The following is a 26,023-nucleotide window of genomic DNA, read 5'->3' as shown; positions in this document are numbered from 1 at the left end:
CCAACCAGCTGAGCAGAGAGTAGCCAGACAGACCAGCCAGACTCGAGCTGCAGGAGGCACGGCAGGGGGTCTAGTCTGCTCTGGTCCGGTTTGGTTCAACTTGACTGGTTGCATCCTGGTTTGACCTCCAACCTGGAGCAATCGGTCGAGGCCAAAATCAACAGCAAATGAAGGGTTACAACATGCGACACAGGGCAACAGGCAAGGGACGCACAGTCTGTGGTGGAAAGTATCTAGACATAGCCAAGTATACGAAACTAACACAGCTCAATATTCCTCAACACACAACGCGATATTCGATACCTTTGCCTTCAATGTTGTTTAAATTCTCTTGGCCCCTCGCTGTACTTAACACCCAAATGATACGGACTGTCAGGTCTGGCTCTTTACTTGAGAATGCCAAGGTCTTGCTCATTGTCTGCCAGGAACGGGTCCGGTACTAGCTAAGAGTCCAAGGCTTGACGACTTGACCATGTCGAACAGACCGCTATGGACACCGCCGAGCATCGAATACGCACCCAGCTAGCTCCATCAGTCTTCATATTCGAATTTTACACGACGATGAGCTGGCATCTGGTTCTCCCACTGTCTGGTGGTGAGGGGAAGGAGAGAGGCACTTGCAACTTGACCATCAAATCGACCAGTTGACTTGAACCAACCAGACGAGGGCTGGTCTCTGGTCTGGTGCCACAAACTCCAGGTAGCTCTTGGCCCTGCAGTCCCCCAAACGGTACCTGACAGCCAGTAATCCACACTGAACTACCGGGGCGCTGCGGTGCTCTAACCGCCCAATCAGCGGGCCGAAACTCTGCTAGAGTGACATCAGGGGTTTCAACCAGAAGTCAGCGGCATACTTGAGTACTAGGTACCTAGGTATGCAAAGTACCTAGGTACTAGGTAGTTGGGAGCATTCATGACACCAGGCTCCTTGCCTATGTATGCCATTTAATTCACGGAGCACTCCGATATCGACGAGGAAATACGAGCTGACTTGTGACATTTCTTTTTCGTCTCACTTCTCGTTTCCCTTCATCATTATTTAAAGTACCTAGGTAGCCTTTTGTCGCCAGACCTCCGCAGCTCCAGCCAGGGCAATCCAACATTGAACCTTCATTTCCATGCCAAAAAATCCACTAAACAAGGAATGAACCGTGCACGGACCACGGGCATCGAACACCAGCGACAGACAGGCTAGTCCGCATGTGGAACAACAAGCTCTTCCAAACACCGTTTGATGTCACACAATTCGAACCTTGACATCGACTACCTCACATCACCCGTGTATCATCCGCAAAATCCAAGATATTAAAAACCCAATCATTCACTAGGTTGCGAATACGGTCTACATCTAACATAATGTCATCACGCTGTACCACCAGCTGAAGCCTAGGACGTATTGCCTTTTCGTCTGCATACTCCTCCACCACCAAACCGCAAACTTCTCGCATTGCTTCTCCAAGCCACTCCGTTGGACATGTTAACTACGCATCACTAAGCACCATTGAATTCTGGGCGGAATTTCGTTGCCCTGTGATATTCGCCAGCTTCAGATATCTGGCCGCCTTCATCCAAGACTGCAGCCACGATGGGTTCACTGTCAGATGATGACTTGGCCGGTCCATCAACAACGGGGCCGCTATCAGGTCAACGTCCTGAAGAAGAGGGGGCGCCTCGATATACCATTGCGCCCCGAGCTCTAGCGGCGGTGGAAATACCTGCCGTTGTGGAAAACATCGGTCGGACAGTCAAAGCCTTTGGCAGAGTCCCAACCCTGGAACACGTTAGTCCTGTTTGCTTTGGCTCGGAGCTGTACATGAAATCTCCTTCTAACGATTTTCAAGGCCATGGATCCTTTGAGAAATTCAATATCACTATATCTGAATCCGGAAAGCCCTTTCTGTAAACCAATCATGTCTCATAATGCCAGGTCTCACAATGTTGTCCTCAAGATCACCGTGCCCAAAAGGACTGGCCGGAGACGGAAGAAGGGTAGCAAAGGGCCATGGCAGGGGGACGTGGAACTATCCGACGCGCCTAATACCAGAGCCACGGAGCAAGTACAGTCTATTTCACGACTGGACGAGCCCAAGGTGCTCAGGAGAAAACTCCAGGATAATGTGGGAAGGTATGACGTCGAAGCAGTGGGCGTCATCAAAAATACGCATCGATTCCGTGCTTTGGCCGACTTTTATTGGGATATGAGTCGGTCAGATTTTGCTCAGAGATATGTGGAGCAAGTTCTTCCAGGAGATGGTGTGTACTCAATGACTGACCATGTTGACAAACCCCTTCCGTTCCGTGCTAACCAGGAACCAGTTGAAAAGCTCAAGCAATTCAGATTCGAGGGAGGGACAGATCGCCCTCCCAATGTTGACATTATCCCTCCACCCCTCTTCACGCACATGAGCTTGCCATTCAACTACTTTTACTCACAGAATCCATACGTTCGAACAAACCATGATGGCGAGACCATCAATTTGACTGCAGTCAAGCACGTAGGGTATTTTATTGGAGCAGAGGATCCAGCTCCAGAAGGACCACAATTGCCTCCAGACATGACGGATCCTAGGATGATCGAGGTCATGGGTCAACTGGAAGAGGCGTTCCAGTTTCGTCCTGTGTGGACTCGTCGCTCTCTACTCGTTCACTTGCGAGGCAAGCTTCAAAGTTGGAATGAATTGAAGAAATATCTCAACTATACAGCCTATCAGTTCAAAGGCGGTCCATGGAGGGATAGCGTGGTTCCATACGGTTTGGATCCAAGAAAAGATCCCAAATACCGCATTTACCAGACGCTCATGTTCAAGCTTAAGAGGCATAGGCGCACGATCAAGCACGTCCCCTGGCAATCAGTCCGCAGAACACAAATTGGCGAATCCAAGAGTACCCCAAGCTTAAAGGTGGATAGTCACATATTTGACGGAGAAACATTTCAAACAGACGGCAAGGTTTGGCAAGTATGCGACATCACAGATCCGCTGCTTAAAGAGTTGCTCGACAATGCGACAATACGCCCAGAGTGCGACGTAAACAGTGGCTGGTACCACGGCGGGCTCTGGGCAAAAGTCAAAGCGATCATGAAGACTAAACTGGTGGCGATCCAATTCGGGAAGCGCTTGACAAAGGAAGACTTTGCGCCAACATTGGAGTTTGGGGATATGACCCCAGTCCGATCCACATCCACGTCAAATACTTTGCACTTGCCGCTGCCAAATTTGGGCCTTACCAAAGAGGAACTTACTTTGCTTCGCGGAAGAGCGCCGGGGAAGAAGAAAAGCACGGGATACAACGTTCGATTTCGGGACTCTGGCAAAAGTCAAAGTGTGCCTGCTGAACAGTCTCCTGCACCATTCGTTGGCAGCAGTGTGGCAGGTACGGATAGAATAGAAACCGATAATGATGAATCTGGAAGCGAGGCAGACGACGACTATGAGTCGGACAATGAGGACTACGCTGGTGCTGAATATCAAGGCCACGGGGAGGAGTACGGATATCACCATTATGATGATGATGACGACGATGAAGGAGATATAGATATGGGCCATACCCCATACCCTGAGCTAGACTAAGAGGGTAATGAAAAGAAATTACTTTTAAACCGGTGGACTTTTGAGGTTTGGTGCATATGCGCATTCAACGTTAAAACGGTTCGTACCAGCTGACAACAGGTGGCAGGAAGGTTAGCCTTTAACCCTTTCTCTGTCCGCACATAACATATAAGATGCGCACTACCTCCAGTTTCCGTGTTTCATATTTTTCCTCTCTTCCATTGTCGCAACTTCTAGGAGCAAGCTACCACAGATTTCTTTGCCCACAACTCCCATCATGTCCAGCATCCAAGAGAAAGGGCAGTTCCACTGCCGACCATGCAATCGCTTCTTTCCAAGCCGGGAAGCTATCCATAGCCACAGAGCGTACATGCGTCGGACCGGATCGAGGGATCACATCCATTGCAAATTCTGTGGTCTAGAATTCAAAACCGAAGCGGCAGAGAACCTCCATATAGTTCAGGTATGACATCTACCCAATGTTCGTATGAAAACGTTTACAGACCTTGGCTAAAGCTGTTCTTCAGATGCATCCCCAGGAGCAGAAACTTGACTGTCCCGGTTGTGGTCAAGGCCCCTTTCCTCGTTTAGCGAGCCTCATCTCCCACATTGAGAAGGGCGAATGTATACGCATCGACGACTCTGTTCTTGACGAGATGCGAGAGAAGAAGCTCGAGTTTACAAGACAGCTCGAGACACTTACCAAAGAACCCGTAAAGAATAACTATACCAGCTACGTCACGCAGAGGCGGATTCCAAGCCCTGGACATGCCTGGGGCGATGTGCAGGATTCTGGATCCAAGTTTACGGACGTGGATTTCCCTGGTCTTCCGCAGAAGGCTGGCAATGCCGCCGAGCAGGCTCCAAAGCCTTCTGCAGAAGGAGAACATCAAGCTGGCGAGAGAGTTGCTTGGAAGGGAAAGGAAAACCTATTCCCTGATGCACCTCCGCCTCAGAAGCCCACTGTGTCCCAGCTACAAGCCGCATCGCAACCGAGTCCCCGAGTGGTATTTCAGTCTATGGACGCTGACGATCCTGACAACCCAGCATTCAATGCGGCTCGGTACTACTCTGACGTGATTAAACAGTACATTTGTCCAAAGATTCGATGCGGGTGAGTTTGCGGCTCGTCATTCAGCATGTTCATGTGGAGATCCCTAACACGTTTATAGGAAATGCTTCAAAAACCAGGGCGGGCTGGTTAGGCATCTTCGGTCTCCCGCCCATGGCAACATATCGTATCGTTGTCCATATTGTCAGAGGGAATTCAAGTCGCTGACTGCAATTACATCGCACGTCGAGTCGAGCACGGTGAACTGCCGCATGCGTGAGACAGACAACTATGATGCCTACTTGGATCAGTTGACGGCTGGAGTTGTGAACGTCGGGAAGAAGCACGAAGACGGGACACCGCAATATCATACGTCGGGTAGAGCCCGTGGTATGTTTCGTGGAGGCAAGAGCCAGGACGATTCATTGAAGGATCACAAAAATGTGCAGTGGTGATGTATGGATGCATGGTTTGAGAGAGCTTGGGCGTTCAGGGAGCTGAGTTTACAGCTGATTTAGGCTAATGGAGCAACATATTACTGGCTTTGCTATAATTGTTACTTTTGCTTTCGGCATTGGGGTACTCGGAATTACTTGAGTGGTGGTGGGTGATGACTGGTGGAAAAGTGCGGAGTTTGCGTGAGGCATCTCCCTGTCACTACCGATGATTTGGCTCTCGTTTGTCTTGATCAACAGCATGAATTGCTGGCTTATTTTTGAGAAAGGTGTGCGTCAAATAAACTACAAATCCAAGAACTTGGTACAAGAAACTTGATAAAATACTCAAACTGTCGCGAGAATGGCAATTGTGAATCTCCTCCAGGGTAGCAGGTGATGACAAAGCCCAAACTCCGATCACACCAAATCGGTTCAATCCCTGTTTCATGCGCTGGCTGAGACCAACAAAAAAAAAACAGCCCAGCAAACCCGATGAATCCCATGCATCGCCCCCTAGATTGATCTGACTACCCATGCATACGACACAGCCGACGTCAGCATCAATGTGGCCTACATGATACCAACGTCCAAACCGAGCCTCCGAGTCCCCTCAACCCCCTCTGCTTCATGCCCATCACGACATTGACACTCTGTCTAATGACGAATCGACTAGCTAGTCTGATTTAGACGCCGTACACGAAACGAAACGAAACACCGTGCCTTGAACTCGTACCCTCCACCCGTCCGTCACCTGTCAAATTGGACGACCACGAGCTTGACGGGGAGCCGTCGAACCAGGGGACAACGATGCCCCGGCGGTGTGCGCGTACAATTGAGCGCGCATGCTGCACGTTTGCAACCTACATACCGCTTATATTTGTCTACGGGTTGACGACGTGGGCTATCTGGGTGGTGGTTGAGATTGGCACAGTTCCTCCCAAGGGGAGTTGGTTAGGTATATCGAACCGGGAGATAACCTTCACCTCATCGAGTATGATGCCAACAGCAAGACTAACACGGTCAATCCACCTCCAGGCACAACATCATCCGCCATCGGCGTCATCATATACCTACTCCTAAACTGGTCCTACACCACCGCCGTCTTCACCGACCCCGGGTCGACGACAAACCGCGCTGGCTACGGCCTCCTCCCGACATCCTCGCGTGACCACCCACCCGCCACGTCCTTCACCGTCAAAAGTAACGGCGAGATACGGTTCTGCAAAAAATGCCAAGCCCGCAAGCCAGACCGCGCGCACCACTGCTCCACGTGTCGTCGGTGCGTGCTCAAGATGGACCACCACTGCCCCTGGCTAGCGACCTGCCTCGGTCTCAGGAACTACAAAGCCTTCCTGCTCTTCCTCGTATACACCACTATCCTGTGTCTGTACGCCTTCGCCGTCAGCGCCACGTGGGTGTGGTCCGAGGTCATTGAGGAAGAGGTCCAGCAGCTAGATGCCCTGCTGCCGGTCAACTTCATCGTGCTCAGCATCCTCAGCGGCATCATCGGCATAGTGGTGGGCGTCTTTACGGGCTGGCACGTCATGCTTGCGGCCAAGGGCCAAACCACGATTGAATGCCTCGAGAAGACGCGGTACCTCTCGCCGTTGAAGCAGCCGTACCGCGCGGCGCACAACCCCGCCAACAGACTACCTCAGGCGGCGCAGCAGTTTGTAGATTTTCACACGAATGCCTTACCGGGGATAACGAGGCCGGAGGAAGGAGAGGAGCGCAGACCGAGCAACGACTACAATGGGCCGCGGGAAGTGCAGCTGTCGTACCACGAACACGAGAGACTGCAGTCCCGCCGTCGGTACGAAGAGTACCTCGACGAGCAGGATTCCACGAAGCTCCCCAGCGCGTTCGATCTCGGCTGGAAGAGAAACCTGCGCCACCTGCTCGGTCCGAACGCCTACCTCTGGGCGCTCCCGATATGCAACACCACCGGCGACGGATGGTCGTGGGAACCTAGCCCCAAGTGGCTCGAAGCACGGGATCGCATCAAGCGCGAGAGAGAAGAGCAGCGCGCACGAGAAATAAGCGCCGGCTGGGGCGGCCACGAAGAGGAAATGTACGCACCGCCACCGAGAACCTCCAACGGCCCAGTCCGACCGCCCAGCAAGGCAGATAGGATACTAGGTCGTGACCCCAACTTATACGCCGACGGATCGCAGGGCCTTCAAATGCAGCGTCTCTCTACGCGCGGCAAAAACCTCGACGATGACCTCTTCGACACGGATGACGAAGATGGAAAGACGTTGGTTTCTGAACAGACAAATTCCGAACCGAGGACAAGGACCTTTGATGCTAGTAAGGCGTGGAGGGGCGGCGCAAGCGGCGTCCTTAGAAAGAGTAACAGTCCTGCTGCTGTGGGTGGTGTGTTTGAAGACCAAGGTGTAGATTAGACTTGGAGTAAAGTATCTTGCTGGCTTGGATTCATGTAACTGCGTATAAATTAATATCAAGCATGTATCACTGTCACTTAGGGTATCCATGTTGCAATGTAGGCAGGAAATATTCGTCACAAGAATTAACAGGCTACCTACCTAGGTACCTATGTAGATACCTACCTAGGTAGATACTTTGATTGCTTCCATATGTGCCATGTACCCAGGTCAAGATAGTCTAAGTACATCCCACCATCCATCCAAAGCAATCCCGTCCCTACATGCATTTCCCCAGATCAGATCCACCACCCCCTTACCCCACATATTATCAAACCCCTTGCACAAAGGGAGAACCAAATTTCTCCCATCCATACATGCAAAGGGGTGTGCGATTAAAAAGCCATGATCGACTAATGTGATGGACATGAACTGATTTTTTTGTTTTTCGTCTTAAGGAATGGCCCCTGATGTTCGGCGATCGTTGATACTAGCGCTGAAAATGGACAGAAACGACGAATCACTGCAAACATTGGTATGGGCCAAGTGCTCAATGGAGCTGAAATAACATCAATTGATGTCCATCACAACAAAACCTCCCTGACTTGACCCTTTCCATTCCACCGACGACTGGAGGGTCCGTGTCTGTGTCTGTTCGCAACAAACACCGTCTACAACTTGACGTCATTCAATCAGACCCTGACTCACAAATCCGCAACTCACGCACATCACTTTAACCTTTTTTTCACATTTCAACCTCCGTTGTTTGTTCGTAAATGGACGCAGATGGTCAATCAATTCACTAGTTTCCTAGTCTCCCAAGCTTCGCATCTTGCTTGCCACTCACTCACAAGTCCAGCCCGAGCCACGTATCTATCAAGTCATACTGTAATATCCCTGTACATCCTCAAACGCCGTCCATCATTATTTCATTTCCAGTACCTCGCCATGTTGTCATCCCATATCCGCTATCCCGCCCATCCTTGCTCATCTCATCTGCACCTCTTTGTCCTTCCTTATCCTGCACATCATGAAAACCACTTGATTAATGTGAAACAAGACTTTCCAGAACATACATGTACCCTGCCATCGTGCAGGACAAGGGAACAACGAGAGGACAATGGATACAGAAAGAAAAAGCGGAAAACAGAACAGGAAAAACGAATCAGACGACAACATTCGGACTGGTTATGAATATGATAATAAAAAACATATCCTTTGGTTTCCGTGTCTGATCTGTCTATGAAAAATGCCTTGTGCCATATTCCACATTCAATGCAATGCCTCTCCCAAGTAAACGAAGGGCCATCCCAAAACTTGTGTATGCAATAAAAGTCACCAATCCTGGTGCTGACAAAAGCCTTGCCTGTATGCTCATTCATCAAAAAAGACAAAAGTTGTACGATAAACTCTCCGCAGAGTGAGGGGGTATTTTTTTGTGAGCTCCCAATGTCAAATTTTAGACGCTCCAATAGATGAAACAAAAGAAAAAAAACGAGAAGGAAAAAAAAAAAGGAGAAGGAAGAACGTGCTAGTCATGCTGGTAAAAAAAAAAAGAATGCCCCAGCCCACTGATGGGATGCACTCCATGAGAAGAAGAGATAAAGGGACCAATCTGTCAAGTTACATAATTTGTACAAAAACAGGATAAGGCTCAATGACAATAGTCAAGGAATAACCAGTTCCGCCATCAAGACGGGAAGAAGAAACAAAAAAAAAAAAAGTTGACCACATAACTAGTGTTATGTAACCATCACCCTCCTTGACTGCATCCAGCATCAGGGGGACCGAGAAGAATGAAACAACGTATCATGAACAGAGCAGCATACGCCGCGTACCGAGCACCTTGCCTTCTAGGTAAGACTGCTGTCAAAACTGTTCTTTTCCGTGCTGCTCTTCTCAAACGTGCTGCGAGGACTCGTGTTGGTCCGGCCAAACACCTTGCCTCCGAGGCGGTTCAGCTTGCCACCGTCTTGAACCGGGGCAGCAATGTCGAAAAGTTTCGTCTCAATCGACTCAACCTTTATCTTGCAAAACAGCGTAGAGAACAGGTATTGATCACCGGCGTGGTTGTGCAGTGGAATTGTGCGATATCCCTCCTTGAGGTTCTTAAGCTTTGCCGTGTACGTTGCAATGGCAGAACCGTCTTTGCTGTTGTAACTCTCTCCATAGCTGGCCAACTTGACAGACCAGCGAACAAATATCAACTCTGGATGCTTCGTCGTCACGGTAAACTTGAACTGTCCGTCGGCAAACATGGGGTTGAAGCCATTCTCGCGCACCACATCTGTTTGGAACTTGAGTGGCGAGTCAAAGGCGTGCGTCAAGCCGGACCCAACTTCCTTTTTGTCTCGCTTATCGTTGGCATGAAAGACTTCCACTTCGACATAAGTATCCATGGACTTGTTGGCGGCGAGGTTCCCAGGTCGCATTAGTTGCTGGGCCGAGAGGACATCAATCCCAAACGTCACTACAGACCGCTCCTTCTTGCCTTCGGCAATTGCAGAGTTGTATGGCTGAATCTGAATGTCACGCAGCTCGTCAGGCTTCAGAACATATCCTGATTCATCCATGCCGCCTTGGAACATGGCATTATTAACCTGCATGCCCAAATCAAAGGTCTGCCAGTTCAAGGCTGCCATCTGCACGCCCCGGCGCCAGTAGATGAGAGGGTCAAAGTTGCTCGAACCTAGTCGAAGTCCATCAGGATACACTCGCATCATGTATCGCATGTTGTGAATATCGAGCGCCATCTTGGCCTCCTTGGTGCGTGAGTGCTTGGCAAAGCTGCTTTCCATGAAGGAGAAGATGTGGTTGAATGTCTTGGCTGCGGGGTCTTCGAACCCAGAGAACTTGACGCCGGCACAGTACACACCAAGGGCGCCGAGGTGGCGTGTCGTCTTGTTCTGGGAGCGTCGGATGGTGCCTCCCATCTCGCTCCCACTCTCGGTATCACTGGTGCTGCTGCTGGGAATGTCATGCACCTCGCCCTCAGCGATGGTGTTGACGCGGCTTTTGCTGACGAGTCGGCGGGCTTGGCTCGTGGCTGAAAGAAGAGGACTCTGAGGAAGCGACTGCGAGGGCGAAAAAACACTACTGTCTGGGATTGTTGGTCTCGAAATCGGTGAGCTTAAGCTGCTTCCGCGTCGTCGGCCGAGGGGCTCTGCCGGAACACTTTCATCCCTGCCACCGACTCGCGCCTGCTTGGCCTTGATGAGGATCCGCTCCATCAGATCAGACGGAGATGGAAGCCTGTTCCACGCAGGAGCCAGAGTCTCAGTTACCAGTCTCGGCCCAAAAGCCTCCTTCATGATGTCGACCATTAAGTCCTGCTGTGATGGGCTGCAGTGAACCTCAAGAGAAATCCAAAGAGGGAAGCTCGACTTCACAAAGGCGTACTTGTTGATGGTTTTCATAACCTCTTTGAAGCTAATCGCCGAGGTGAGAGTCCGTCCGTGGACGACCTGGGGTTGACCATCAGATCCGTCCCAGCAGTCTACCTCGACACATCGACATCCCTGTGCTAGTGCGCGTATGTATCCTTCCACACTTGATTGACCAGCGACTTGCCGGCCGAGGAGATACGTATTGTGAGAGCTAGAGATGAAATACTCATTTATTGGGCGATCCAAGGTGTATTCTTGAGGCTCCTCCGTGAGTGGGCCGTTTTGTCGAGAAGAAAGGAATCCAACAAATGCAGCTTCCGACATATACGTGTCATCCTGAGGAGCTTCTAGACTACCCAGGCCATCAGATCGATGCTTGCGGACAAACTTGTTGAAGTGCTTCTCCCAAATGGATATGTTCGCCTCGACATCCTCGCCTTGGTAGTCTTTCAAGAACGTTTGAAACTCGACAAAGGTCAGGCCCCTGCCAGGCTTGGCAGCGATGCTCCGAATGATGCGCTGAACATCTGGTCTTTGGCGCATAAGCCCGAGGAAATCCAAGAATTCTTCGAAATTGAGTGCTTCGCGGCGACGAGAGTCGGCAAGCCTGAAATTAGCCTGAAGCGTCGACTGTGAGCTGTAAATGTGCAAGTTTTGGCAAACGCGCATCACTCCGGCAATGTCGAGCTCTTCTGGGTCTTCGCTCACAGAATTCTCACCAAATTGTTTCGCCATTTCCGACTGCCAATATTGTTGGATGGCCTTGTCGTTGAAGGTCATCAAGGCAGTCATGACATCCTGTCGGTGTCGCAGCATAGCTTCAAGGAAGTTAATCCAAAGGTTAGTCGTTTCGATGCTGTCAGCCATGAGATGCAGGAGTTTCGATTTTGACTTGTCTGGTACATGGTAAAGTATGGTAAACCAGGTCAGTCGTTCCGCCTCAGGAATGCTAAAATCCCTGGCGTACTGTTGAATATCAGATCCGAATCGAATCTCTCTGACTTCATCTACGTGGAGAAATTTGTGAGGACGAGCCTTGTCCCAGACAAGTTTGTTTGTTTCCCGTTCATAAATGAGGCAGATTCGCTTTGATCGGCTCTTTTTGGAGATTTTCCTCAGCCAAGTGCCTCGCTGCAGCTGTAGAGGTATAACGGGACCGTCCATGTTGTTGGCACTGCCTGTAATCGATCCTGTTGTGCTGTTTGCAGAGGAGCCTTTGGGTATGTGGTCGAGAAACATAGATTTTATCGACATCAGATCATCTCTCTCGTCGAGGTCAGATTCTGAGTCGGTGGAAGGTGTGGGAATATAGTCGGGAGGAGCAGTGGCATTGCTGTCACTGCGTCGTCGTAAGAAACAAGGGCCAACGCTGCCATCTCGGCTAGTAGGAGCCGCGGACGATTGCCTCCTTCTGCTGCTGGTGAGTCTCCTCGATGCTCGACTGGACAATCGACGGATCAAATTGCCCTTGGTGTTTGTAGCAGTAGGTGTGGTGCCCGCGGTGGCAGCAGTTATGCTATTGCTTCTGGTTTCCATTGCTACCGCCTCTGCAATTGGGCTTGTATTGCTGACCCAACTCTTGCCGAGGGAAGTGGTACTTGTCTTGCGTGTCAAGATCGAGTCTGGAAGTTGAAAGCTGGTTGAGAACTGATCATCATCCCGAGGTCGAAGGGGCTCAGGCGAAGCCTGGATGGAGGAGTTGGTCGTCAAGACGGCTGTCCCGGGTGACATGATGGGCGATCCTTGCTGAGAACTGGAGGCTGCTGAGGAGGCGCTGATTGCTGAGCCAGGTATGTGTACGGGTTGTGAGATGGGATTGAATGTAGTTTGGACGTGACCCGGGCGAGAACGCCGCAACTGGGCAGAAAGTGCAGACATTTCTTTGTCTACACTATGTGAAGCAGTCATCTGCTGAGATTCCGAGTCGCCAGGTGTCATGATTGTGCCTTGTTTATAGCACGTACATAAGTGGGAGACAGAAAGCGGAAGCCTGGGGCTACCTCAGAATGGCTGCGTCGACATTTATGAAGTCAGGGCCGATCCGATATGCATGTTGGAACGGCCCGGGGCAGGAAGCAGGAATTAGCAAAATGCGGGGAAGAAATGAGAAATGTCGAGCTGGCAGATCTGCAGCAAGTCCAGAAAAATGCTTGTCGACTTGGAGTACACCAGCAGGGGGGTCGTATTGGATGTGTCAGTCCTCTGAAAGTGAACAGACCGTAGGAGCGCGTGAAGGTAGCCAAGAGTGGTGCGTCTGTTTGGTGATGTCTGCCAATGGGTGTTTCTGCACGACTAGGTGCGTCCTATGTCGACCAGGGCAAGTTGCGATCAAGATTGAACCCGGGGGTGGCAGCAGAACGAGAGCCAGGGGCTGGATTTGAAGGCCGTCGGGTCGAGACAGTGGTCCAAAAGCACATACGAAAGACCTTGTGGTCGAGTGATGAGGTGGCAGACCTGCGGCGCGAGGTTGTATGCAGGTGGCTGCTTTTGGGTACGGGTATGCTGCAAGCACTAGGATAGCTTGCGAGCCGCAGATGAGGTTGAGCGATGGTTGACAAAAGAGTATCCCTTTTTGGGTTCCGGTTCCTCGAGGATTCGAGCGCGCAGTGGTGTGTCAAGCCAGTCTATCAATTCCGTCTAAAGGTGCACCGCAAGAATTTCCGGTTGGAAAGATTCAAGCTGCTTCGTTTTGGCTCTAAAGCTGCGCAAGGAAGAAGGGCCGTTTGGCGACAGGTATATTAAAAAGAACGGTATGGTTGAGACAGCGCCGGGCCGCAAGAGTTGACGAGCTTAAAACAGACTTTTTTCGCAACAAATTAAGTCGCGACGGTCAAAGTGCCGGGTGGCGTTTGCTTGCAGAGTCCTGCTGCACAGTCGTGGAGCTGAGATTGAATCGAGGCAGGAGAAAGGTGAAGTTCCCGACACGTCCGCATAAAGAAATGCAGAAAAATCGTTGTCGTTCGACTGAACTCCTGTCAGTGGTGGCGAGGGTTTGGGTTTTGGGGTTTGGTTTGGCCGTATGCGCGCCCTGGAGAGCTGGCCGACTAGGCCGAATCGCTCCAAGTGCTCGTGGTGCTCAGACCTTGGTGGACTCTGGGTCAGAAAAATGAACTTACTCCGTTCTCTGTCAGTAGTGCCCCAGTACTTCGTTATCAAGTACACACACAGCTGAGGAGTACCTTGGCGGGTATTCGGAATGGAGCACAAGAGGACCCAAATCTGTTGTGGTCTGTCAATTGGGTGACTCAGCCTTCTGGGGCAAGCCGGCCCACGCCTTTGGTAATGGTATATGGTCGATGTCGCAGTTCCAGCCGAGCCGACTTCGCGGAGGGCGGGATCTGGGTGATTCAGGAGACCGTAAGGTGATGTTATGAACAAGTTTGGAATGCAAGACACCAACGAGGTGATATGTGGTGCTTTTCAATTTGGAATGGCTGCACGTGAGGACACGAGTAAGAATTGTCGGTGAACATTGAACATGAACTTTGAAGCTGGACAGTAATGCAGGGTTGAGCTAGCTGCGAGGTCGAGAGAGAGAGTGAGTGCAAAGTCCAGAGTGCTGAGTCTGAATGGTGTCAAGAATCGAGGGCTGGCACCTCTTCAAGTAAGGCGGTGGAAGGAAGGAGCAACTCGAGTCAATCTGGGGGAGATGGAAGGAGCGGGATGCCATCCGAGTAAAGTACTAAATTTTAAGAGACCAGGAAACAAGCACTTGCGAAAGTAGGGAGTATGGATGGAAAATACGGAGCGAGCAGGTACTTGGTTTACAACAAGCTTGTACCAAGTCGTCGCAAGTGAACACCGAATAGATGGGTTTTTTCTTCTGGTATTGTATGCCTTTTTGCGAGGACCAGGAGCAAGGGTGATGATGGGCGTGTTCATCAATCAATCGACGTGGACGGAATACCACTGGCACGGGCAGCCATGGGCTGAGCGCGGGGGGGGGGGAGGGAACCAGACACAGAACACGGTGTAAGGGGGCGTGTGACTATGACGACAAGGAAAGAGCAAGAGAAAAAAAAAAAAAGTTGAAAGCTCCTGCAGGCCGGCCCAAAGTGACGGGACCAAAAAGAAAAGGGGGTGGGAAAAGGAAAAACCTTGCTCAAGAGACGTCAACTGGTGAGAGGGAGGTGGGCATGGACATGGCACCGAGTTGCCAGCCCACTGGCGGTGTCTTATTATGGAGCACTGGCGTGCTGGCGGCTTCGGCGAGATTACCAGCATGGCATGGCATGGCATGGCACAGAGGGGCAGGGCAGAGCGACCAGTTGGCCGGATGGTCTCAAGTCTGGTGCTCTTGGAGCGCATCATCAGTCCATTTGCAAATATGCAACACGACTCCAACAACAAGTACTGGCACGCGAACAAGACGAAAAAAGGAGCAAAAGCTTCGGATGCTAGCACGCCCGGTACAACAAGTGCTCTAGTCGAGTTGCCAAGCCAATGTAGTCAAATGGTCCATGTGCGCTCCAAGATGCTGCATTGCAGGAGCATCTACGATTAACCCGGGGCCAATGTCGATGACTGACCGACTGTCGCAAGTGCCAGCACAGGACACCACCATGAACCTCGAGGAAGATGAAGATTGACCTTGAAAGAGGTCCTGTTGATAATTGCAGTTTGATTATCCCCAGGGTGTGTAAACCCACAATGCCACGAACCACCAAGTCCGTCCGGTGGTTTTTGTCTCGGTCGTCAGGCAGCATGAGCATGGATCCAGAGGTCCATCCAACCCAGCGCCAGCCAGCCCTTGAGCCCTGGAAGCTTTGTTACGGCATCTGGTGGACGATCGACCCAGCTATTTGGTATTGCGCAGGCTCTGGCACCTTGTCCTTGTTTGTGTGAAGAATTGGTCCCTTGTGCAGGGTCAGAACATGAGGCTCATCGCCTCCGAGCCTCCCAAACATAATTCCGCCATTCGCCGCCTTTTTTGCCCAGCTGCAGGGTTCAATGCTCCCAGCGACGCCATCAGGCGGGGCTTGGTTTCTGCAAACGCTGCAAAGTGCTTCAGGAGTTTTCTACGGATTGCGAAGCCTGAAGTATTGGCGGCCACATATTATGTCTCTTACAAACTACAACAACGACATAATGTATTTTCCCCCCTGTCTTGTATTGCAGTCATACGCGAGGACATTGCATGGGGGGGTGTAAGGATCAAGGGCAATGGCAAACAAAGGTAGACCACAAGGATGGCCTTCACTGGGGCGCCAAACAAGGCATCAGCAAAGTTGAAAACTAAAAAAAAGGAACTAGTCCATCTCGCCTGCCAGCACAAAGACCAGGGCCGAGCCACTGAGAGTCATGTACGACATGACATGATGCGTATAATAATAGTGTTCGGACAGGGACAGACTAAGTTCAGAAGCTGGAGCATTAGGCTCTCGTGCTTCAGAAGTCTCACGTTGCACATGGACAAGGGGGGAATGGTGACCAGACAGTGACTCGACTTTCCATGTCTATCCCACAGGTGTTGTTGTGTATCATTTCTTGTCCTTCCCAACTCACCAGACATCTTTGACGACTTTCACGTTTCTGGCAACGGCCGAACATCATACATACGGACACACAAGACAAAACCTGACGATCATGTAAAGACGTCTCAGCGGTGGGAACTACCGTAAGCATCAACTTGTCGAGTCAATTGACACCTGCGACTGGCTGTGCAAGCTGGGGTGACGGCCAGTGCCATTCAATCGAGCAACAGCCGAGAAGTAGCCAGCCACTCTTTCAAGACCATCAAGTGCCATTTGGTGCCATTTGGTGCATTGCACTACTCTGCTCTTTCTCTGATGCACATGCGTCGTACAAACCCATATCTGCGCAAAGGGTCGCGATGCAAGTTGTGGCCAGTCAGACATGGGCCTATGCCATGACAGATCCACGTCGACATCGGCCAACTCATAGATATGACATGGCAGAGGGGAGCCGTCATTTGAGCATTTTTGCCTTGTGGACTGTAGTACGGAGAGCCGAATGAGCTTTCAGAGCCTGGACAACACGCAGCAGATAGGTCAACTCAGCTTGGCGCTTGCATGAAATGTCTGGCATGCCAGCTTCACCTGGATGGACATGATGCCAGTGCCAGGGTTTGGACGTGCCACGCTTCTGTGGTCCAACTTATTTCATTCGTCCTTCTCGCGCCCAGTGACGTACAGATAATTTCCCAATCTCAAGTGCGACATGATGTGAAGATTGCTCGGCAAGTCTGGACAATACCAGACGTCTCCCTCGTTTTTTTTCGTCCTCCCACATGCTGCCATCCTCTGGCTACTTGCAAATTTCCCCACAGGCTATGGGTTGCCCGACCTGTTAGCGTTCGACGACACTCCCGACAAGCGATGGTGCTTGTGCTCTGGAGACTCTGGAGACTTCGGAAGTCAAAGCTTAAGTCTGGAAGTCGGCAAGCACCAAACCTTTCATGAGCGAACAAAGTCGTTGTGTGGCAGCCACAGGCACTTTCATAAGCAAATGAATCTTGAATGGCTTACCAAGGACTGGGTCTAGATCGGCTAGATTGCGGTCGCAATGCTCCGGATTGGTTTGAGGTTTGCCGTTTGCAACAGGTCGGGGGAGGTACTGTTCGGTCCACTTTGACCAAATTGAAGCTTTGGCTATTTGGGGACGATGGGAGAGGAGCTGACAAACTACCCGAGTATATACCTAGGTGGGAAGTAGTGAAAGAAGCTGAAGCTCGCTTCTAAGTTCCTACGACAGACCGGCTGCCAAGGTCGCTGGATACTCATATTGCGGTCAAGCTTCTCACAGAACCATAGGCTGTCACCATATCTGCCTTGAATGCCCATCCGTAGTTGAACAATTACGGTCAGCTACCTAGGTAGCCTTGCATAAACAGCCGTCCAAGGTCCCAATTACTCTTGTGGTTGAATGCGATGCCTTAGAGGCAGAACGTTCGGATCCTAACGGGCGTGTCTCTATCCTACATCATTGATTGCCGGGTCCAAATTGGGAGCCTTTCGCATGATTTGAAGGGTTACTCGAGGGAAAAAATAATTGCCTGATCAATGTCCACTGGTGCTTTGTTGCTGGTCTAGAGCCGCCATCAAAGCCCATCAAAACCGGGCAGCAAGCCCCAAATCTACACCACGTAAGTTGGGTATCATCCAGCCAGCAGCAAGCGCCAATTCCTTGGCCAGGTAAGGTACCTAGGGCAAGCTGGTTCCGGCTGGGAGAAGAACGGCAACGCCGGCAGGGTCAGACTTCTCGCGGTATGGTGAAACGCAGACGACGGGAAGTATCCATGATAAATGCGCCATCTTCCCAATTGGTCGGCCTGTCTAGCCATGTGTCCTGGAGACTTCTGTCATTTCCACAAGGCTGTTGTGGGTCAATGTGATTGTTTACCTGGAAGCTTCAATCGAATTGCTCCGTCACTTTTTGTGTCTGGTGGGTGCTGATGGCCAACTGATGAGGCGACAAACATGCTGGAAGCAAGAAAGTCCATGCAAAGCCCAAATGCGCCCGGCCCACGCCCAGCCCAGACCAGACCAGACCAGGCATGGTCCACACCAGCCCATCACGCACCCCGCATCCAGGACCCGTCCAATCCTGTCAAAGTATGAACCGCGCCGCTTTGTTATGATTGAAGTTTGTTCTGCATGCCAACTTGCTCGTGGGCGAGGACGCAATAGTGACGCAGCTCTGACAGGCATGGTACGTCGACGAGGCTCAAGGTTCATACCAAGAGCCCAGGTTTGCTCGATAGAATCGTCCACCTTCAATACTTGACTTTGCTCCATCTAGCCCGATCTTATTAGTGACAGGCCACAAGGACCACTTGATAATTAGTGTAGTTGAAGCATCATAACTCTATCACTCTGATAGGACACAGACGGCGTGAAAGCTTGAAAAGCATGAAACCAAGCGGGAAAGGAAGGAAACCTCATGACTGAACAACAAACGTCAATGAACTGGTGTCGAGAAGGATATGGTGAGGTGGGAAAGAGGGGGATGGCCTTCGCGGAGGGCTGGTGTAAAGGCCATCGGTTTGCCGTTGGTTTGAACATCGAAGTGTGATGAGGATGCTCTCACTCCCACTTTGGAGGGTCCCTGGTCTGCTGAGCCTCTGGCACCAAAATACCTACTAGGTAGGTAGGTACCCAGCACCAAATGCAGTCCTCAAGGATCCATTCAGCGCTGTACCTGGCACTTTTGACGGCCGGCTGGCCGGGTTGCATCAAGACATCGTGACATCATAGTGCCAGGACCACAGAGTTTGGCAGCCATTGCACATCAGGGGTAGCCCGTAATTTGCATGCCCCCGCCATCCATGGATAATATCAGACGTACTCCGTACAATCGTGGTCCAAATGGGCTGGCTTGCAACGACGTGCATACGGGCCACCTTTTGCCACTATTTTGGTGAAAAAGTCACCGCCAAGCACAATGGTCGAAAACCAAGACGGGCATTCGGCTTCGTATCCTTGGCAACTCCGTCCCTAACGCTCTTCCATTGGACAAGCTGGAAGCTGCCCACGGCCATGAAGCGAATGCTCTGTTCAGGCGATGTGAAAAATGATCCCCTTGCAGCATGAAGGACACATCAGGCTGCATTGAGCCATGATAAATTCCATTCTTGCAATCATCCGCTGTGCTCACCTCGGCCTCAACTTCCCCTTGTACCTATTCGCTTTAGATATGGCGCTCTTATGGAGGCAGTCACTCAAATGAACATGCCAAGCTGTACCATGGCTGTACCACGGCTCATTCCAGGACGCAACACCAAGTGCAAATCTCAAGAGGCTGATTGTTCACGGTTCCCCACAGAGGCGAGTCAAACATGCTTTGATTGTGGACGAATGTGGCTAGTAGGCCTCTGCTGTTGAGAACGAATTCGACATGAGAAGACGAGGTAGTGTTTGGCCATCGTCAAAGTGTAAAGTGCTAGGTAAGGGGGAGCATAATTGGCCACAGGAGATGGTGCTGTTGTCGGGCATTTCCTCCAAGAAACATTGTCTCGTCCGGCCCTTTCTTCTTCTGACTTTGTGGAGTGCATAAGTGTCTAAGATCTGGAACTTGAAACAATTTAGATAATGTGTGACAGGCTGGCGCATGGTGTCCAACCAAGCCAGACACAAACACCATTTGTGCGTTTAGAGGACCGGAGTACACACAGCGGACTGCCCCGCCAAATGGTCGTCTGGTATTCCCAGGGATCGATTCTCAAAGGGAGGTGAATCAATATGCAGATTGCAAAGTTGGTCCGAATTTTTGACTCTAGCTTTCTGGCGTCAGTCTCAATGGCCTCGTTCGGGATGAATCATTTGCGGTGGGCCAATTGGTGAGGTCTTTCGTTTGATAGAAGGGAAAAGCCAGCACAGACCCGAGTATCCGGATTGGTCTTGGACTTGGAGGAAGAAAATTGCAGCCAGCCATGAATACAGAAGCAATTTCGTAGCCTTGAAGAAGTACATGGAACCACATAGCAGGCAGGAAGGAGCACAGCGAAAGCTTCCGGGGCGCCTGCCATCAGGTCGTCTGAGGACTTGGAGGCATTTGGTCAACTTGGCTTCTCACAGCCTTTTCCTAACTTCCCCACCTTTTGTTTTTTTTTTAAGTTTGACAAGCTCTTGGCCATTTTCTTACCCCTCGCGGCCTTGGCTCAGCCTACCGAAATTCGATTCGCAGAGCGTTGTCAATTACACTGCATGGAGATTTTGGTCTCCATTTGAACAGCTCTTGCTCTGTTTCAATTCGGCAGTTTCGGGCTCACCAGAAGTGTGGTGATGTCGTGCTGCCCCCCGCAACATTCAGGAGTCAGGTATTGAGCCCCAGCCAAGGCTTCGCCGCCATTATGATGCAAAAGCAAAGGACAGACCGTCTGAGGATTCAACAGGCAAGTCATCATAGAGCCTTCCTACCAAGAAGCATCATTCACCGACTTTTTGGGACATGTCTCTCCGCTGGGTCATGTGAGATCCCGTACTTGCCAATCAACATTCAATTCTGCTTCTACCGAGTCCGATGTACCTCTGTTCAGTGTGATACGAAGTAGAAATATGATACGAGATACCAAGGGTACTGTACTTTTGTCCTCTGGGGGCATTGCAGGATCCACGAAGCTCACCACTGGATCGATCAAAGGTGCGAAAGGATGACGCCTTTGATTGGCAGCTAGGCGCAACGAAACACTGGGGCAGAGCAGCATGAGTGTGCAATTCTCGGCGTACCAGCTTGAGCAACTTTAGGCGCCAACCAGACTTCACCAAGGCCTCGCAACGTGGCTCGGGGCTGCACCGAGCAATGCCCATGACCAGATGACTCCTTCGCAGATTTGCCAGACTGCTTTTGGATACCGCCGACCCCATTCATTGGACCAAGCCAAGGAACAATGACGTCCTCAGTCCTGGCCATGTCCAATCGGCTGAGGGTCAAGTTTTACCGACAGGTCGCCCTTGTCAACCGCCAGCCTTTGATCAAGGGGCAAAAGGGGTGTAGACTTTTCTCACAGGGAAAAAAATACCATCTCAAGGCGGTGAGACACATTAACGTTGCCGTGAGCCTCTTCTCGAATCATTCTCCCTACTGAGGCTTACCAGCTCCGCATAAAATTTGGCATTCCACGGTTTTAATTGGCTGTATGGGAAACACACCCTTTTGCTCCCGAATGTCTGGCGAGCAAGGCCTCCGCCATCTGTCAACAAGGCTTTGCAATCTATGAATGACATAGCCACAGACTCGCCACGAATTTTTTGGTATCTCGTCGAGGTTCGACATATTTGCACTCCGTATAGTACTGGTAAGCTCGCCATTCCATTATGGCCGTTATGCTAGCCATGGCAGACGGGAACACCACATTTTCAGGAGCAAGGCCCGTCATTCCACCCCATCTGTTCAAACAGAGTGCCATAGGACGGAAGCGTCTGGATAGGACATTTCGTACAGACTTCCAAAGTACCTTTCTTCATTGACAAGCCTTGAGAATTGATTGCGAGCAGCCAATGACTTCCAGCACTTGACTCTCGTGAGCTATCGAGGCACCGGAGCCTTCATCAGCTCTTCCGGAAGCACTGACGTCCTATCTCTCTCTTGTACCTGGACACGTGGGGGTTCCAAGGACGGATTGATTTGGACGACATCGTGACTCCTTGAGCGCACTCTCTAGCTGTTGAATTTGGGGAAATATGTCCGAAAGTCGGGGTATGTAAAAGTATATCCCTTGTGAGAAATACTCACGCTGTTTCAACTGATGACTCGAGCCAGCCGTTTATGAGACTGGACCTTGCTATCTGGGGCGACCTTTGTTCGCACACACATCGGATCTTGTGTCAAGATGGAAGATGGAAGCCAGCACCCGCAGAACCAGTTCTGTTCTAATGGTTGCTGCCAGCTCGAATGGTTTCATCTGCCTGTGCGGGCCAGTAGGAAGGTTGCCCAGCTCCTCGACGTCAACTTGGTGCCACGTCTCATTCAACTTGGCAGAGCGTGGTCACACGGTCCTCTCGCAAATCAATCTGGGAGGATCAGTGCCGCATGTTGTCGCCAAATGGGCTCACTTGCCTAGTGAGATATTATCCAAGTAATGCCCGTCAAGCTCCGGTTCATCTGTAATACTCTATTGATGTAAAACGATTCAACCTCTGTAACTGTTGGGTCTCACAGCTTCCACCTGATAATCCACAACGGTTGGCTACGGGACACCCCGCCTTGAGCTCTTAGCCACAAATGGCTGGCTGACGGAACATTGAATGGTGTGCGCTCTGCCCTGTGGGTTGCGTTGACTTGCCTGGGCACCTGGGAGCAGAGGTCCTGGGATGTTCCTGCAATTGCTTGGTTGTTGGTAGAGTGAAAAGCGAGGAAAACGATCCCGTTTCAGTTGCACCTTGTCGACGCCTTATTAGCGCAGAAACCACGACGAGCATCAATTCGTTTCGCACTACAATCAGTTCGAAGGCTTTCGTTGATTTGTCTGGCCCCTATGTTGAGGCTTGTGAGGAGGGCAATGGGCAGTGAACAACTAACCTCGGAGAGCCTCAGGAGGATTTCTTCATCAAGGGCAGGGCAGGGCAGTCTTCTAAGAAGAAGTAGATTGACCCACGGATGACTCGCATTCTCTGCCAGGCATCTACAGGGACGTTTCATGAGTGGCGTCCGGTTTGCTTGAATGGGGTGGCTACCACGACCCACATCACTGGAAATGCCACAGGGTTTTATTGCCTGGAATTCCGTTGCCAACTACCTAGGTATGATGTGGTTATAAACTCGTTGCGGCAGTGAGGTCCTTTGGAGCAATGACATCGTTCTCATGTAGCTCTTGTCCGCTGAATACCTGCTTGAACCCGAAACAGCTGTACAGTCAACGATTTCATTGGATGCGGGGATATTCCAAAATCCGCGGAGGTTATTCTTTATGAAGGTAGGTCATCGATTGCGCATTCTAAGTGGGCCGTGCTTGACATGCCAATCACTGAAGCATAGTACACCAGCCTCCTTGGGTGAAGGACAAGCGACTGCCAGTTAGTCTCGTTTTGTGCACATTTCCAAACGTTAGCGAAGTGTTCTCCATCATTCTGCTGAATGGCCGATCCGCACCCCTCCCTGGTTCTTGGGGAAGAAAGTCCGGGGTTTCACAAGCTTGTCCTTTCACTTCCTCCTGGCCGATTTACAAATGGTATTCGGAACTCATGGCCAGCCACAGTGTGCATTGGGACCAAACAGGCTTGATGATGATACACGCCACATGGTCCGGCGACATGGGTCGAGTGGTTGCAGAGCCGATGATATCTTCCTGGCAGGCCAAACATTGATCTCCAGCAACCTGCTTCGAAATACCCGATACCTGGAGTCTCCCCGGTGGCAGAGATGAGGGATCCCCTGCGAGTCAAGAGTCGTGTCGCCGTGTTTCGTCACACCAGGCTCCAGTCATCCAGGGTTCCCCTGTCTGTTGCCAGGGGCATTTGGATCCGAGGCCAACAGCTACAGACTTTATGGGAAGGTTTCTAGAATAGCCTGAGCGACACATTAGAACACCGAGATAAACCCACCTCCCCAAGCATGCAAATCACGCAAAAATACACCAACGCACGTATTCTGTGGCCATGGATGGTCGTGGCATGCCATAGGCACGCGCGTGCACGTACGTACGCACACACTCACACTCGTTTCTGCCAATTTGTCCAACCACAGCCCTGTCAAACCCCGCGAATTTGCCTCACGTGGGCAGACAGGTCGCACTCGTGGCACTTGATGGATGGACGGAATTGTGAAGACGGGGCAGCTCAATCTGACCTCCATGTCCGCTGAGGCAGTGCGACCAATGCATCAGCGAAGAGTCTGGTAACGTTTGCAGGGAGATGCTGGACAACCTTTCAGAAGCAGCTACTGCACCGAGTTAGTGGAGGCCATGATTCATGAAGGAACATTTGAAAGCTATTGCGACTGGCAAGACACAAGGGCCGGGCGAAGCAGGGTTCATGTGTCTGATACGAAGTGAAGCATCTCGAGACACAGCTAGCCAGCAAGAGCAGCCTGGCTCAAATTGGCTTCGCGGCGTTGGGCGTCAGATTTCTTTGTCTTTTTTTATTCTATTTGCCATCGCCAGCGGTACTTGCTGTCGTTGCTGTTTGCTGGACATCGACGTTTTCCCAATGTGCGATGAACTACAGCAACAGACGGAAGCGACCAACTGCTCTTGTACTGATGGCGTCTCAAAAGGTTGTCCAAGTACAGAGAGGCATGCCTCAGGTCGAGCACACTTAGCGAGAAACATGGGATACGGATTCCTCTTACCATTGGCAAGCTAATGGGAGGCTTGACAAGAAGGAGAATGATCAAGTTCCCAATTCCCGAAGAGAAATACAGCCTATAATTGGAAAGTCCAAATACGAGAATGCCAAGACTTTGGTTCCCCGGTCCATCGCATCCGGCTAAACCACTCCTTTGTTGCCCACTTATGGCGCTTTCGTTTGGTCCTTTGGGGAAAGCGCCCTATATGGAGGTGACTTTATTGCAACGGATTCCCGTTCAAAGACTTTTCTGCCAGTGGTTATTCTTTGAAAAAGATGAAATGAGACATCCTTTGCTGTGAGGGAACGCTCTAAACTTGGTTGTAACCTTGATACGGTAAGGGGTACGGAGTACGGCACACAGGACCTGATGTAATACGTAAATATCGCGCAGGATGATACGACGCAATAACAGGTGTGCTCCTGGCATTTGACGATCCCACCAAGCCGGACTGCCAACTAAACTGCAATGAAAAAGACATAGGGTAAAGGTATCACCAAATTGCCCACAACGAACACATAACCCGTCTAAGTTTTGGTTTCAGCGCCGGAACACAATACCAGGGACAACGAGTGTTGCGTTGCAAATCTCGCACCCACCCACACTGGGCTTGGTTGTGCAAACCAGATATTGATTCACAGTCACAGATTTTATACGACACTCGGGACATTTAACCTTGGCTTTTGTTCTCCCAAAAACGGCCAACTACGATATTCCAAGACTGAGCACTTGGCAAACGTCTGGCTCATTGTATTGTATTCCATATTACACTCGCCTCACAATGCACAAATGGGAACAACCCCACTGCCGCCAACGGTGAGGTTCTTCCGGCCAAAATCGGCAAAGCTAAGTTACGGATAAGACACTTGACCTTTGGCAATCTCGTTGTCACTGAAATTGCCCTCCAGCGAACTGTGGCACATGGCCCAGTCAGTACGTTGGACGACAGTCTACTAACGCAATTCTTTGTGCGCCTGCATCTGCATGCTGATTGATTACCCCCCTTGGGTCTGGTCTGGACCAAAGCTTCGGTAGCAATGAAGACCCATGCCTGTGCGGCTGGCAAGAGATGTCACATTGGACAAGGTATCACAATCGGGTCTTCGCAGCACGGTTGCGGAGTTTATGACGACAGAGGGAGGGGGAAATCTCGCTGCTGTCGTCTAATATTGCCCTGAAGTTGAGAATAGTCGCATGACTTCTGCAGAGTTCATCATTCAGCGGATTTGACGATTGTGTTTGTGTGTGTGTGTGTGTGTGTGGTCATGGCAAGGAGATGAACCAACTCAGCCGCTCATCCCAAGGACAACGCATATCTGACGCCGCAGCTTTTGTCTGATAGCGGCATCATGTTGCCCGCCTCATTTTCAACATATTTCCCCAACCGGCTCCAACAAGAAGGACCAAATCGGCGACAAGGCGTGTGTTATGGCTTCCAAAGGAATGCGTCGGATCACCGCTTCTCTGGTGAATT

General features: G+C 50.9%; 5 protein-coding genes across 5 annotated transcripts; 4 read left to right on the top strand and 1 right to left on the bottom strand.

The window, feature by feature from the left end:
• Positions 1-167: 167 nt before the first annotated feature.
• On the top strand, positions 168-443 carry VFPPC_17931 (hypothetical protein; the record flags this gene model as incomplete). Its single annotated transcript, XM_022429601.1, has 1 exon — positions 168-443. The coding sequence occupies one exon, from the start codon at positions 168-170 to the stop codon at positions 441-443; it is 276 nt and encodes a 91-aa protein (XP_022285345.1).
• Positions 444-1,585: 1,142 nt separating this feature from the next.
• VFPPC_06165 (RNA polymerase III transcription factor subunit) lies at positions 1,586-3,569 on the top strand (the record flags this gene model as incomplete). The annotated part of the gene is made up of 3 exons (XM_022428499.1): positions 1,586-1,780; positions 1,842-2,253; positions 2,317-3,569. The coding sequence occupies 3 exons, from the start codon at positions 1,586-1,588 to the stop codon at positions 3,567-3,569; spliced, it is 1,860 nt and encodes a 619-aa protein (XP_022284309.1).
• Positions 3,570-5,843: 2,274 nt separating this feature from the next.
• Positions 5,844-7,441, top strand: VFPPC_13974 (palmitoyltransferase PFA3; the record flags this gene model as incomplete). The annotated part of the gene is made up of 2 exons (XM_018291745.1): positions 5,844-5,991; positions 6,072-7,441. The coding sequence occupies 2 exons, from the start codon at positions 5,844-5,846 to the stop codon at positions 7,439-7,441; spliced, it is 1,518 nt and encodes a 505-aa protein (XP_018142297.1).
• Positions 7,442-9,273: 1,832 nt separating this feature from the next.
• VFPPC_06164 (phosphoinositide-specific phospholipase C) lies at positions 9,274-12,744 on the bottom strand (the record flags this gene model as incomplete). Its single annotated transcript, XM_018285245.1, has 1 exon — positions 9,274-12,744. The coding sequence occupies one exon, from the start codon at positions 12,742-12,744 to the stop codon at positions 9,274-9,276; it is 3,471 nt and encodes a 1,156-aa protein (XP_018142296.1).
• Positions 12,745-22,139: 9,395 nt separating this feature from the next.
• On the top strand, positions 22,140-22,346 carry VFPPC_06158 (hypothetical protein; the record flags this gene model as incomplete). Its single annotated transcript, XM_018285243.1, has 1 exon — positions 22,140-22,346. The coding sequence occupies one exon, from the start codon at positions 22,140-22,142 to the stop codon at positions 22,344-22,346; it is 207 nt and encodes a 68-aa protein (XP_018142293.1).
• Between the last annotated feature and the right edge of the window lie 3,677 nt (positions 22,347-26,023).

The sequence above is a fragment of the Pochonia chlamydosporia genome, chromosome 5 (assembly GCF_001653235.2).
Source record: "Pochonia chlamydosporia 170 chromosome 5, whole genome shotgun sequence".
NCBI classification, from domain to species: Eukaryota; Fungi; Ascomycota; class Sordariomycetes; order Hypocreales; family Clavicipitaceae; genus Pochonia; species Pochonia chlamydosporia.
Note: the sequence above shows the minus strand (reverse complement) of the source record. Positions and strands in the feature narration are given on the sequence as shown.